The sequence below is a fragment of the Schistocerca cancellata genome, chromosome 7 (assembly GCF_023864275.1).
Source record: "Schistocerca cancellata isolate TAMUIC-IGC-003103 chromosome 7, iqSchCanc2.1, whole genome shotgun sequence".
In the NCBI taxonomy this organism is placed as follows: domain Eukaryota; kingdom Metazoa; phylum Arthropoda; class Insecta; order Orthoptera; family Acrididae; genus Schistocerca; species Schistocerca cancellata.
Window position 1 is genome coordinate 158,127,124 of NC_064632.1, and position 13,520 is coordinate 158,140,643.

General features: G+C 37.3%; 1 protein-coding gene across 6 annotated transcripts in view; it reads left to right on the plus strand.

Moving 5' to 3' along the window:
- Nucleotides 1-13,520, plus strand: part of LOC126092373 (far upstream element-binding protein 1) — a 75,545-nt gene that overhangs the window by 7,904 nt on the left and 54,121 nt on the right. For 4 of the 6 annotated variants that reach the window (XM_049907924.1, XM_049907925.1, XM_049907926.1 and 1 more), the window contains exons 2-10: nucleotides 654-726; nucleotides 1,136-1,378; nucleotides 3,883-4,012; nucleotides 6,643-6,748; nucleotides 7,030-7,200; nucleotides 7,471-7,518; nucleotides 7,653-7,766; nucleotides 8,544-8,753; nucleotides 10,347-10,563. In XM_049907924.1, the coding sequence (XP_049763881.1) occupies nucleotides 654-726; nucleotides 1,136-1,378; nucleotides 3,883-4,012; nucleotides 6,643-6,748; nucleotides 7,030-7,200; nucleotides 7,471-7,518; nucleotides 7,653-7,766; nucleotides 8,544-8,753; nucleotides 10,347-10,563 (1,312 nt within the window). The remainder of the gene's footprint in view (nucleotides 1-653; nucleotides 727-1,135; nucleotides 1,379-3,882; nucleotides 4,013-6,642; nucleotides 6,749-7,029; nucleotides 7,201-7,470; nucleotides 7,519-7,652; nucleotides 7,767-8,543; nucleotides 8,754-10,346; nucleotides 10,564-13,520) is intronic. The other 2 variants (XM_049907928.1, XM_049907929.1) reach the window with 2 other exon arrangements.

The following is a 13,520-nucleotide window of genomic DNA, read 5'->3' on the forward strand; positions in this document are numbered from 1 at the left end:
CAGTGACAGCAGGAAATTAGTTAGTATTTATTGCTAAAACTGAAATTCTGCTGCAGAAGATGGCTATGCAAACAAACATGTTATGAAGTTTTTTGTCTTGAAATTGTTCGTAGGGTTAGCTTTAAATTCCGTGAACAAAGTTAGCGTGATTTTAGTTCTGCTGCAGATTGTTGATCGCCATTTTCTTGGATAAATTGTGCATTGTGAGGCTGTGGTTAGGTTAGAACAAGAGTTTAAATTCAGATCTACAAAATCTGTATGCCGTAGTTCAGTCATTGATCACCAAAAATTGGCTATCGACAGAGCATCTTCCATTTTCGTCATCCCTCGTGATGGCTGCTTCCACCAGTGCTCCGTGTTACACATTAACTGCATTTGTGAAGTGACCTCTCTCTCTCTCTCTCTCTCTCTCTCTCTCTCTCTCTGTCTGTGTGTGTGTGTGTGTGTGTGTGTGTGTGTGTGTGTGTGTGTGTGTGTGTGCGCGAGAGTGCGCGTGCGCGTGGATGTGCATGCCTCCTGTAATCAAGCAGGCTTGGGAGGATATTTAGATGTTGTTTTATCATGTTGTAAGCTCTCAAACTAGAGCATGTAGGGTGTTGTTGTAAACAGCAATCATATGTTAATTTATCTGTAAAATAAACCTTTGTTTACAGATTGCAGCCAAGATCAATCCTGGTGGCTCAAGTGAGAGCACTGGTCAAAAACGGCCTTTGGAAGAGGGGACAGGTAAGACTTTCCAAGAGTGTAATATCAAACTTGTCAACTAAAAATTAAGACTGAAACATAAAGTTTCATTCATGTGTAATATGTGTATTGTTCCTCTATAGCAAGTTTTGTTGAGTGGAAACTCTTTCCTATTAATTTATCTAATTACCTCTGCATAGTATATATACTTTTTTACATTTTCACCAGCGGAAGTGTGTTAGCAGAACTAAATTTGCAGTGTGTTTGGTGCTTGGGCGAATAAATGGTACAGCAGGAAAGGAAAACTGTACGCTGTGTGCGTGTGTGTGTGTGTGCGTGTGTGTGTGTGTGCGTGTGTGTGTGTGTGTGTGTGTGTGTGTGTGTGTGTGTGTGTGAGACAATTCTGTTGTGTGACCCTGTGGAACAAGTTGAATGGGGAAAACAATTGCAGGGGAGCCCGAGGCCAAGAAAGCGGCCACAACTAGTGATCCGCAGATAGCGGCACTTCGGGCACAGCAGACTACTTCACAACCAGTGAACAACGCAGCGGCAGCTGTACAGGCGGCTGCCGTGGCAGCCAGGGTGGCGGCGGCTGCAGCAGCTGGACTCCCAGGCCTGGGGGGCGTTGGTGTCCCAGGCCTAGGAGCTGTTCAAAATGAAGACATCAGAGTGCCTGACAAAATGGTTGGCCTGAGTAAGTACAGTATTAAACAGTTGCTACTTATTACTTTTGTAAAATCTGTTGGACACTTGGGGTTTTTTTTTTTTTTTTACAGAACAGAACTTTCCTAATAGTTAAATTACGTGAAATGGATGTGGATATTACATTTTTTAAAGATACATACATGATAAATGGCAAACTTATTTGCTGAGTTCATTATGAATCTCAAGTTATTGTAATTTGAGAATATGAAATGGTTATTTCCAGTTTTTCCGTAATGTGGTATACTGTAGAATCAATTTTGGTTTGAATGACACAATTTTTATTACAGTGTTAATTGTTCACTTAATAAAGGTAATGAATGCTAAAGTATAAAAATGAACTGTAAGGATTGCTTCCTAATCTCCCTCAAACTGTAATATTAAAGCCAAAAGACACACTATTTTCTGTAGAAGGGGAGATGATTTTGGGTAATAACAGAAAAAGGCCGTGTGCACGTGGAGCAATTGAAAAGCAGCTCAGTGGGCAGTTGGTCTGCATTGGCAATGGGTTGCTGACCAGCTGGCAACACTGCTCCGCAGGGCAGCAGAGTATTGCTTGTTGCACCCAAGCATGTTCCTTTTACGCTCGTCGTGTAGAGGATAGATTCAGGCTCGGAGGAAGATGTTGTTCCTTGTTGCAAACTAATAAGGAAATGATCAACATTCTGGATTCATTGGTTCATCCAAAGAAATGTAAACTTCAGGATATATGTAGCAGCCAAGGAGCTGTAACAGATTAGAAATTTCTAGCTCTTTATGGAACAACCAAACAGTGGAACTGATTTGGTGCAGTTGATTTCTTGTGCTGTGACACAATGGTAGTTTTTTATAGCCCAAATATTGAGACATTTATATACATGGAAATGTGGCGCTGGTGGGTTGTGCTTGTCAAGTCATTTAATGTGAACACCATTGTATTTACATTTGTCGGTGATTTGTCTTTGCACTGTTAGTTTCCGCTTGACAGTGTAATTTTGCAGAATGATATAAAGGGTATTTAGTCACATAAGAGAACACTATCGGTATGATTTATAATTCTTTTGCACATTTGCTTCCAGTGACGTACCGGTAATTTTACTTTAAATAGTGAATGTATGGTACACTACATATTTAATATTATAAATTCCTTTTTCCATTTCACACCCTGCTTTGTCTGTCAGATGACTCCTACAGTAGCATAGGAGTTTGTAATTGCATAAAATGGGATGATTTTAGACTTGTGTACACACCGAATGTTCAGCCTGCTTGTTCATCTTGAAATTCTGCAAGTTTGAGGCGCCATGTCACAAATTGTGCGGCCCCACCCGCCAGAAGTTTGAGTGCTCCCTCACGCACGTTCTCTCTCTCTCTCTCTCTCTCTCTCTCTCTCTCTCTCTGTGTGTGTGTGTGTGTGTGTGTGTGTGTGTGTGTGTGTGTGTGTGTGAATTCACACATATTTGAACATCTTCAAATTAAACTGGCACACAGCTTTATTAGAGACATGACACAACTCAAATCTCGTGGTGACAAGGGCACCGAATCGCTGGGAACTGATTAGCAAGAGGTTTGAAGTGATTGACTGGAATCACTACAGTCACGCTGTCTGTAAAGGTGCATTAAATTACACGGATAAAGATTCACTGCCAGCTTATGTGGACAGTGTTGCTTTTGAATGACTCCTTGTTTGGAGGGCCTAAGTATCTTTTCTCCAATTGATTGGAGATAGTCATCCAGGATGAAGTGAAGGAATTAGTTTTACAGCTGTGTGGTCTGGAAGCCAGCGTGTTTTAGTAGGGCTTTTAACTAACGATATCAATACTGTGGTGATTATCTTCATCCAATTTTAGTATGCTGTTATATAATACATTGTAGGGTAATCTTCTGTTAACATTTTACTGCAAAAAATTTGTTTTTTTGATCAAAAAGTTCGATGATCCAACATTACACCATGATGAAACATACATTTAATTGAAGTTTTGCATTATCACATTTTGATTCTGTAGCATTTTTTAGTTTGTGGATTATCATTGTTTGTGAATATTTGTATCACAAACCATTAACAAGAACTGTTCAGAAACATTAATGCATTTAGAAGCTCTTGTAGGGGATTATAAATTCATGAACTTCTTTGTTAATTAAAGATCCTTCACTTCCATGGCAATCTTTAGTGCCTCTCATTTTCTTTGTTTTTTATGTTTTGAGGGAGAAAGAAAAGAAACTTGATCAGAAGTTACTGTTAAGAAAGAATTCTGAAGGTGGTTGTTGATACTGAAAAGGTAGTAATTGTTCTCAATAAATTTTTCCATTCTGATATTTCTTTAAACCAACAGAATAGTTCTTATGTCTAATCTATCCAGGCTTATCTATAAGAAACGCCAGTTCTCTAATGTCATTGGTTGCGACGATTGTGGGATTTAAAGTAGACTTGCATTCAAGAATAAATTTTTGTAGTTTGCTTTCAGTTCTATAACTATAATAACCTGCTAATCTAATATAACGTGTACTATTAATTTACAGTTATCGGAAGAGGTGGTGAGCAGATCAGCAGATTACAGAATGAATCGGGTTGTAAGATTCAAATGGCTCCTGACAGTGCTGGTATGCCAGACAGAACATGCACTCTCACAGGAACACGGGAGGCCATTAAGTAAGTACTTCAGAACTATTTTGGTGCCCTTTGCTTGACTGGAAGCACAGTATGTGCTTATCAGTTTTCTATTGGGCAAATAATAAGAGATGAAATTTCTCAGGTGTGAACCAATTGTTCATTACACCTGTAGCCCGATTCATCACACACTAGTCTTTTTAAAGAATTGTTGGTTCAGGTATATTGTTCAGGGCCTATTTTCTTCAGTTTTGAGGCCTGTCCCACTTTTTGTCCAACAAATTTTTATTTAAGTGCTACAATGAGATGTATTTTTAAAGTATTTCTAAGTGTATTGTTGAGGTTGATTGGTCAGATATAATTATGTTCTAAACTTTGTCAGATATAATTATGTTCTAAACTTTTTGTATATTAAACACGACTTCATTTGAGCAGTGAGTGGTTTGTTTTTCACTAAACTTCATCACTTTGGTCATAGCACAAACCAAATTATTGTGCCACTGCAGAAGTAGCTTCTGCAAGTTACTGGAAAAGAGTATCTCACCTTGCTGCAAGTAGTTGCAAGATACTGGAAGTTCTTCTCAAACTTGCAGTAGTTTTGTGTATTCAGTACTGTTACAAAAATATGTGTCGAAAAGAATGGGGCAAAAGCAGTGCTGAGACAAATGCATTGATGGAACCATGAAACATTTCTAGTTGGCCAATGCAGCTATCGAAGCTAAAATGAATTTACCATTTGTTTTACCAGAAGAGAAAGTAGAATGGCAGTACAGACATCTCTAAATTTGAGCTCAATTTTTAAGGTTGGCAGAAATATCAATGTATTACAATCGTAATGAAAGTAATAAATACTGTTTGCGAAAATAGAATCAGTTTTGTAATATATTGGTTATATAGCATGCCTCATGTTTGGCTCCAGTTTTCGAAGATTTGATGGTATAATAGAAGAGATGTCCAAAACTGGACATGACATCCTCAGAAAATTTCTAATCGATGTGAAGTCCACGGATTTTATTTCATTCAGTTATTGAAGCTGAAATAGGTATGCCTCTGTATGCATTTTCACCCAAACATTTCATTCTTTCCTAATTATGTTTTTCATAATAATTTTTCTTTGCTAACGATAACTTCAGCAGACACATTGCTGCAAGTACGTGCAGTGAGTTCCTGAAATTAATTTGGCAAAAGGACTTGCAGAAGTGAGCTTCAGCAAGTTTTTCTTCTTTAACATTTCAGAATGTGGTTGCAAAAGTTACTTGCTAGTGTACACTGTACTTTTCTCATAGTACTCATCATTAATGGTAAAAAGGAAGTGTAAAGTGTTACACAAAGGAGCAAGACATTTAGTGTTTTCTCTCTCTCTCTCTCTCTCTCTCTCTCTGTGTGTGTGTGTGTGTGTGTGTGTGTGTGTGTGTGTGTGTGTGTGTGTGTGCGCGCGCGCGCATGTGTGGGGGGGGGGGGCGACAAAAGACGTACTTGTGCGATGTCTACCTCACCGTTGCTGCTTTCACGTGACAGCAGTTGAAGCATGATGTGTAGGACTAGCAGCTGAAGTATGATGTGTAGGGCTGACAATAAGAATCATGCAGTGCATATCGAGTGAACTAAACATTTGTATTAGTGGAAGCACATATTTCTAAATTGCTAGGGAAACAGTGCCATTATAACAATGAAATTGGTGATACAGATGAGTAAAAAAAAAAAAAAATAATAAAAAAAATTACTTCCAGAATGTTTCACATGTGAACAGAGCTATTAATTTTAAAACAATGAACTGTATTAAATACGAATACTAAATATTAAAATTTCAAATATTGATATTAAACACTGTTGTTATGAATATTAAATATGTGCTTCAGACATCTTAAAATGACTAAGAGGAAGAAATAGGTCATAGAGATAAAATTGTGGCAGCAAAGAACAAAACATGTATGAGACAGTGCAGCATTCTGCTGTTGTTACATTGATGAAACTTGTGTAAACCAGAACCACACAGGACCAGTTTCATAGAGAATGATAGATGGGCTTAGAAAATTCTAGTGTGTAAAGGAGGGTGCTGCATTGTCACAGTTCACACAATCAGTAGCCATGGCCTTTATTGTTCAGTGAAGTTACATTCAGTGCATCAGTTTCAAAGTTGATTTAAATGACAACTTAGTCAAAAGTGAAACATACCTAATTGCTGCCTGTGAATGGTATTTTTTGTGGCTAGCATGTTGTCTATGAAAACAGTGATGTGTGCAGCGAAGAAAGAAAAAGTCGTAACTCACATCTGGGCCAAGAAATTGATGATGAATTAACAATTGCTGTTGATTGTTAGTAATTTGGCTTAATTTTTTTGTTAATGAACAGTCCCACACTCTAGCACATCAAAATTGGATTTTGTTTTGCTACTTACTTGTCTAAGTTGGCTCCTATTACTTAAAACTATTGTGAAGGCAGTTGGAGGGCATTTTCATGGTGTCAGAAATATTTCTTAAATTCATTGCAGCTTAAATGGCACTTAAATTGTTCACTATTGCAGGATGTGCTGTAATGTCATTTGCAAAATGTTTGTCAGCAGTGCTTAATTGTGCTGTATTCTTCCAGTTGTAATTAGAATTAACATTAAAAATATCCATTTTAAGTTCCCCCACTTGTGTCCTAGTAATTTCCTTTTTTCTTTCATATAGTCGTGCGAAGGAGCTGATCATGAATATTGTCCAACAACGCAGTAGAACTGAAGGAACGGGTTCTGGTATGGGTGATATGAACATGGGCTCATCAAACCATGCACATGTAAGTGATAAATTAAATTTAAAACAAAACACCACTTGTAACCAGGAAACATAGATTTATAATTTCATACTTTCTGCACTTTGCTGAAACAAGAGGAACATTTTTGAGGTCTCTTTAATTTTATGACAAACTTACTTTCACCATTCATATAAAGTAAACTTAATCTATTAATTGTGAGCAAAATTTAAATTTTCATTGAAGAAACAAGCTTGTAGAAATATTTTGAGAGAGTGAGAGAGGGTAGGGTAGTAGAAACTGGGGAAGACTATCATGTTGTACAGGTGGAGATCATGGTACCTGGTCCAAAAGTAGGACTGATTATTGGGAAAGGCGGTGAAACAATCAAGCAGCTACAAGAAAAATCTGGTGCTAAGATGGTGGTCATCCAAGATGGCCCTGCTCAGGAGCAGGAAAAACCACTGCGAATCAGTGGAGATCCTCAGAAGGTGGAGGTGAGCATTGCAAGAGTTGACTTGTTTAAAAATAGTTGGTGTGATGTTCACTGCTGTGAGATGTGTACTATTATCTTCAAATTGTTGCTTTTATTTTTATGTATAAGAACTGTCAGAATGATGTTCCATACTGCAGAGCATGGAGTGCTTGAATTTAATCACTGCTGGATTTTATTACTTCAAATCATGATTAGAATTCTTTAAAAAATAAGATTCAAAATACAGCTGAATGTTGAAGACTCGGTGTTACATGAATTGGTTTCATTTCAGTATGCGAAGCAGTTGGTGTATGACTTGATTGCTGAGAAAGAGATGCAGGTAAGCATGTCAAGTTGCAGATTCGGACAGTGTTTGATATATCAGTAGTTTTTCTACTGGAATCACTGAGAAATGTCGTAAGAAATAAATTGTTTGTGAAGCACTGAGTGACTTGCAAGTGATTGACATGTCAGCAGGCATTCAGCCGCGGGGGCGGAGGGCAGCGTGGGGGTCAGGGGGGCAACCACAACTACGATGAATATGGTGGAGCTGGTGGGGGTGGTGAAGCAGGCGGAGACACAGCTGAGGTTAGTTTTGCCTTCACTTTGTCGAACCCTTAGTGTCCTTACTTAGAAGGCCTTTTCACAACCTGTGGATATGTGCCTCTTTTCAAATTGGTGTTACCAGCATCATAGGAGACCTAAATTTGTTCCTTGTTCTGCATTTATTTGGAGACCTCATTTTAATAATGTTCACATGGTTACAAGTGGTGCTTGTTGCTGGACATGGTTTTGAATGTGAAGAGGCCTCCTAATTCTTAATTTTCCATTATTCTTTAAAATTGTATTGTAATTTTGGGTGATAAGATTCAGGAGATATTTAAAGGACACTCATTAAGACAGTCTCTTGGAAGCATGCATCAGTTGGTTTAAGTACAATTCAATATGCTATCCCCAAGCGTCGGTATTTGTCAGTGCTAAATTTTGTAACATTTAAATGGTGTGCAAAAGTTAACTTATTGAAGTTCCCCAGCATGTGCAACACATTGCATCAGTACATTATTGTAACTTGAATTACATCAGACCTGGATGTTTTCTTTACTTTGACTATCCAAACCAACTGATGAAATGCTTCTTGAGGACTGAGCAGCTTGGTAGTGATTTTTGCGTTGTTTCCAGAAACAAATATTCTTTAATTTCGAAGAATAAATAGTCCTGAATCATTAAATCACCTGCTGCATGTTCTTGGATACTTGGGAATTTATAATGAAATCTGCATGGTTGGATTGAACTAACTCTTTTGATTAGTGAATTTAAAGCATTCAAGTAGTTCTGTATTGAAGGTTTGTTGATGTCTATTTTCAGGTTGCAGTGCCAAAGGCAGCAGTAGGTGTTGTTATTGGGAAGGGGGGAGATATGATCAAGAAGATCCAGAATGAAACGGGGGCTCGTGTGCAGTTTCAGCATCAGGGCCGTGACGAAAACCCTGGAGAGAGAAAGTGCCTATTAACAGGCAAACCTCACCAGGTGGAACAAGCTCGTAGAAGGATAGAGGATCTCATTGAGAGTGTCATGGTGAGAAGTTTCCTTCCGCTCCTGTCGTGTCTGTCAATATAGGCTGATTTGCATATTAGTACTGTGGCTTACCACTATGCTACCACTGCACCTATGCCACCCTTTAGGGACATATATTCATATTTGGCTCTGCATGTTGCTCTCTTCCCCATTTTCTTGGGATTTACTTATTGTCTTAACCTAAATTAATACATAAGATATCCATCTATAGTTTCAACATATAGGGCTCTAAATCGCTGCTACATGCGTCTAGTTCTTTAGAGAAATGATAAAGTAAATTTCAGCTTTGTAATGTAGGACTTCTGTTCCATGAATTACAGTTAGTGCATTACAGTAATTTATGTAGAACATTGTGCTAATTCATGAAATTCTTAATGGGCTATTAATATAGGGCAGAGGGCTAATTCATGAAATTCTTAATGGGCTATTAATATAGGGCAGAGGAAAATTCCTACTTAACGCAGTAGTTTTTGTTGATGGAACGAATTTTTGAAATTGCGCATGTGATGAAAATGAAAAGCACAGCTTCAGACAATTGAGGTCTCTCTCTCTCTCTCTCTCTCTCTCTCTCTCTCTCTCTCTCTCTCTCTCTCTCTCTTTTGATATAACTGTTCTTAGTTATTGCTTCTGTTTTGTCTCCTCTATTTACCTTAGTGGGGAAAGTCCATGAAAAGCAGCTGATGCGATGTCTGTCCTTGGATTAGTAGCAATGCAGCTGGATCTGATAAAAATTAGGTTTTGGTAGTTTTCCCTTCAGATTGCAGTTCTTGAATATGTATGACATAGAGGTTTAACATTAAAAATAATGAATTGACGGTTCATTCAGAATATAACTCCTAGATGTCTTGATGCAGGTAAACATTTGGAGAGATTGATACAAACTAAAATTGCTCTTTTAATACCGAAAACAGCCAATATCCTTCCTCAGTCATGTCTTTACTGGTTCCTTCATGCTTTCTAGTTGGTAGTTCCTTTGCATTGCAGTACTTGTGAGCTGTGGTTGTGGAGCTTGTTTTGGCAGCCTTTTTTCAAATACAAAAGGGTGGTATAGATTTGAGGTGCTGTTGATCTAATCCTTTGCAGGGCATAGTTGGATAATTTCCTTGTAGGATGCGAATAACATTCAATGCTCACAAACAGTTTATTTCTTCTGTGTGTTTTAATTTTTAATAAACGGTTCTTAGTATAATAAAGTTAGTTTATTGCTATAAATAAGTGGTAATGTAAGAAGTTTCTCATCAACATAGGGAATAATGTGCGGTGCTAATTAATTTGCATTAATGTAAGAACAGACGTGGAAGCTCATTAAATGCTTATATATATATATGCCTATTTTGGCAATGACAGTGTCGGTATACTCATCTTAGAGAGCAATTTCTTACTGTTAAAACAGCATGTGCTATATCGTTTTAAAGTGCAAAATTCAATAAGATAATCCAAATCTCTGTGAAGAGTTCAGTTAAAATGTTGGCGTAATGCCTGTGGTTATGCTAATTTAGGTATGTATATCTGCCACAACAGGAGCCATAGCTTTTCTTTTGAGTTTACAAATCCACTTTTAGCATCATATTGACAAAATATGTGTGATTACAGCGTCGTGACAATGAGATGGGTCGCGGGCGGGGCCGAGGTGGTCCAGGTGGTGGGGGCGGACCACCTTATGACAGAATGGGCATGAGAGGGGGGGGTGATTTCAACAGTGGTGGTGGCTGGGATCGAAGACCTGGTGGGATGCAGCAAGGACAAATGGATAAACAAGAGGCTACATTCAGTATACCTGCTGCAAAGTGTGGTATTGTGATAGGTAGAGGTGAGTGAAGTATTTCTTTTAATACCTATAAGAAATTGGTTTGTCTTAAATTTTAGTTTTTTAGAGTACTGGTGTAATTTGAAATACTAGACTGTGTTTGCAAGTCATACAAGAAATAACTGTTAACTTGTTAAGCATAAGGAATGGAAGCAACAGGATGTGGGAAATGAAACTGTAAAACAGTGTGCAGTGAACTTGACATTCAACTTTTTGGTTGTCGTCTAGTCAGTAATAGTTAACATTTGCACATATGAACAATGATTTGTATTTGAGTATCAAAGGGAATGCTTATCTGGAGGCAAAATGACTTGCCAGTAATTGGTTTAAGAAGGTGGATTCAAAGTACAGCCATGTCACGCGCGCAACATGGGTGTGCACACATAGACAAAAATTGTCGGTGAGCCCTATCATCTCCAGATTGAAGCTGGACCAGTGCTGCCACTGACCTCTGTCCCTTAGTCCTTTATATTGCTCACTCACACCCCTAAGTCTGAGTGATCTGTGTGTCCTTAACCCCTTCCTGTCTCTCCTCGTTACTTCAGTAACTATGAGAGTTAAAACTGTTCTTTGTGGTTGCATGTATGTCTACTTAAAATTTCACCTGCTGGAGATACTGGCAAGTCGTCTTGTTACAAACATGAACATTTTCTCCTTTTCTTGCAAGTGGAATGATTATCACATGCAGATTAGGTAACTTCGGGAAGAGAATTAGCTGTTTTTGATGGTCCAAATATTTTTCAAATGATTTTTCTTCCTAGGACTTGAAGATTGTTTAGTACTGAACTACAAATTAGACATTCACTTACATAAAGACATTCTGGTTTTACTACTGTGTTGTAGTGCTGTATCTTCAAATTTTTGGACAGACACCTTTTGTTGTAGACATTCCTAGTTATTTCATAAGCTTTCTCCGTGTTATGTACTCTTTCTTCTGTAGTGAATTTTTCTAAGCCATTTTCTTGGATAATTTCTCCCAAATATTTAAATTTGTTTGCCCTCCTTATCTGGCCAATATCTGTTGCTAGGGATTCTGGAGCATTTTTTATTTTTGTCATAATTTTTTTTTTTTTTTCCTACAGATATTCTTAAACCTGCTTTGTTGGCTGTTTCTTCTAAGAGATTGATTCGTATTCCAGCATTTGTTAGATTTTCAGTAAGAATGGCAAAATCATCTGCAAATGCTAAACAGTGAATTTCAATACCTTTGTTTTTAGTTCCCAGTTTAATTGGTGATAGCTTCTCTTCTTTTAGTTTTTGTTTCCATTCTCTACTATTTTCTCTAGTACACAGTTAAAGAGGAGTGGAGACAGGCTATCACCTTGTCTTACACCTGTTCTTATGTTCAATGCCTCCGATATTTCACCCTGTAACTTTACTTTTGATTTGGTGTCTTGAGTGTTTCACGAATAAGGTTTACTAATTTTGATTCCAAATTCTCTGATCACTTCATCTAGTGTTCCCCTATCAACTGAGTCAGATGACTTTTTAAAATTGATAGATGTTAAAACTAAATCTTTGGAGTTTGTAAGTCTTTGGCGAATTATGGACTTAAGGTTGAAAATTTGTTCTGAGCAAGATGTGCCCTTTCTAAATCCACTCTGATACTCTCCCAATTGGCTATCAAGTGGTGTTTCTACCTTGTTTAGTAGTATTGTTGAAAATATTTTATAACCCACTGGCAACAAAGATATACCTCTGTAGTTATTTACATTTTGCTTATCACCTTTCTTGTGCAAGGGATGGATGAGAGCCACTTTCCAGTCTTCTGGTATCTCTTCAGTTTCCCGTATTTCTTCAATCATGAGCTGAAGGTTAGCTATAAGTTTTGGTTGAGACCATTTAATAAGTTCAGCTGTAATTGAGTGTTCTCCACTGGCTTGTTTGTTTTTTAGGGTACTTACTGCTTTTTTAATTTCTTCAGCTGCAGGTGGTGGATCTGCTTCTGTATTTTCATGGGGTTCTGAAAATTCTAGCTTATGGTTTGGTTCTTCACAGTTCAATGATTTTTCAAAGTACTTTCTTAGTATTTCACAATTCTGCCTGTTGCGTAGACCTACTTTACCATTTTCATCTGTGAAGCAAATACTTGGAGCTTGGTAGCCCTTTAGATGACTTTTAAAACATCTGATAGAAATTCTGGAAGTTATTTTTTACAAAATTATTTTGTATGTCAAGAAGTTGTAATTGCTCAAAAGATCTTTTAGCAGTCTTTTTATTATTCTTGCTTTTTCTTTCCTTTGCATTCTAAATGCATCAAGGTGTTCAGACTTCCCAGAACATTTCCATATCTTAGACTGCTTTGTTCTTTCTGTAACTGCTTCTTCACAGATTTCATTCCACCAGACTTTCTTCTTCATTTGGTTGTTCCAAATACATTTTTCGCTGCCCTTGTGATTTCTTTAGATATTTTTTCTCATTTCCCTGATTTAGTTCCTTTAATTTCTTCCTGAAAATTTATTACCTATTTGGTGATGTTGAGCCTGCCTATATTATATTGAATTTTTGCTGTCTCTTGGTTTTTATTGGGGAAAAGTTTGTTTAATCTTAGTCAGGTAATGATCAGAATCAAATTCCTTGTTTCTTGCTATTTTTACATTCATGGTTTCTTTAAAATTGCATTTAGAAATAGCCACGTGATCTAACTGGAACTTCTCTAGTGTTGGATTTGGAGATATCCATGTTTTTGCCTTTTTTGTAATTTTTTGAAGAAGGTTGACATTACCTTATGTTCTACAAAGACTCATTAGTCTTGTGCCATTTTTGTTTGTTCTTTTATGGGCTGGATAATATTCTATTTTTTGAAACGATTTTTCCCTCCCTAGTTGTGCATTAAAATCTCCTATTGGTATAACATTTGATTTTGGAATTTTTGATATTTCTTCTTGCTTTCACTTGACTTTGATTTTTCTTATGTCATCATTGATTGGAGCATGACAATTAACAAAGGTATACTGTTT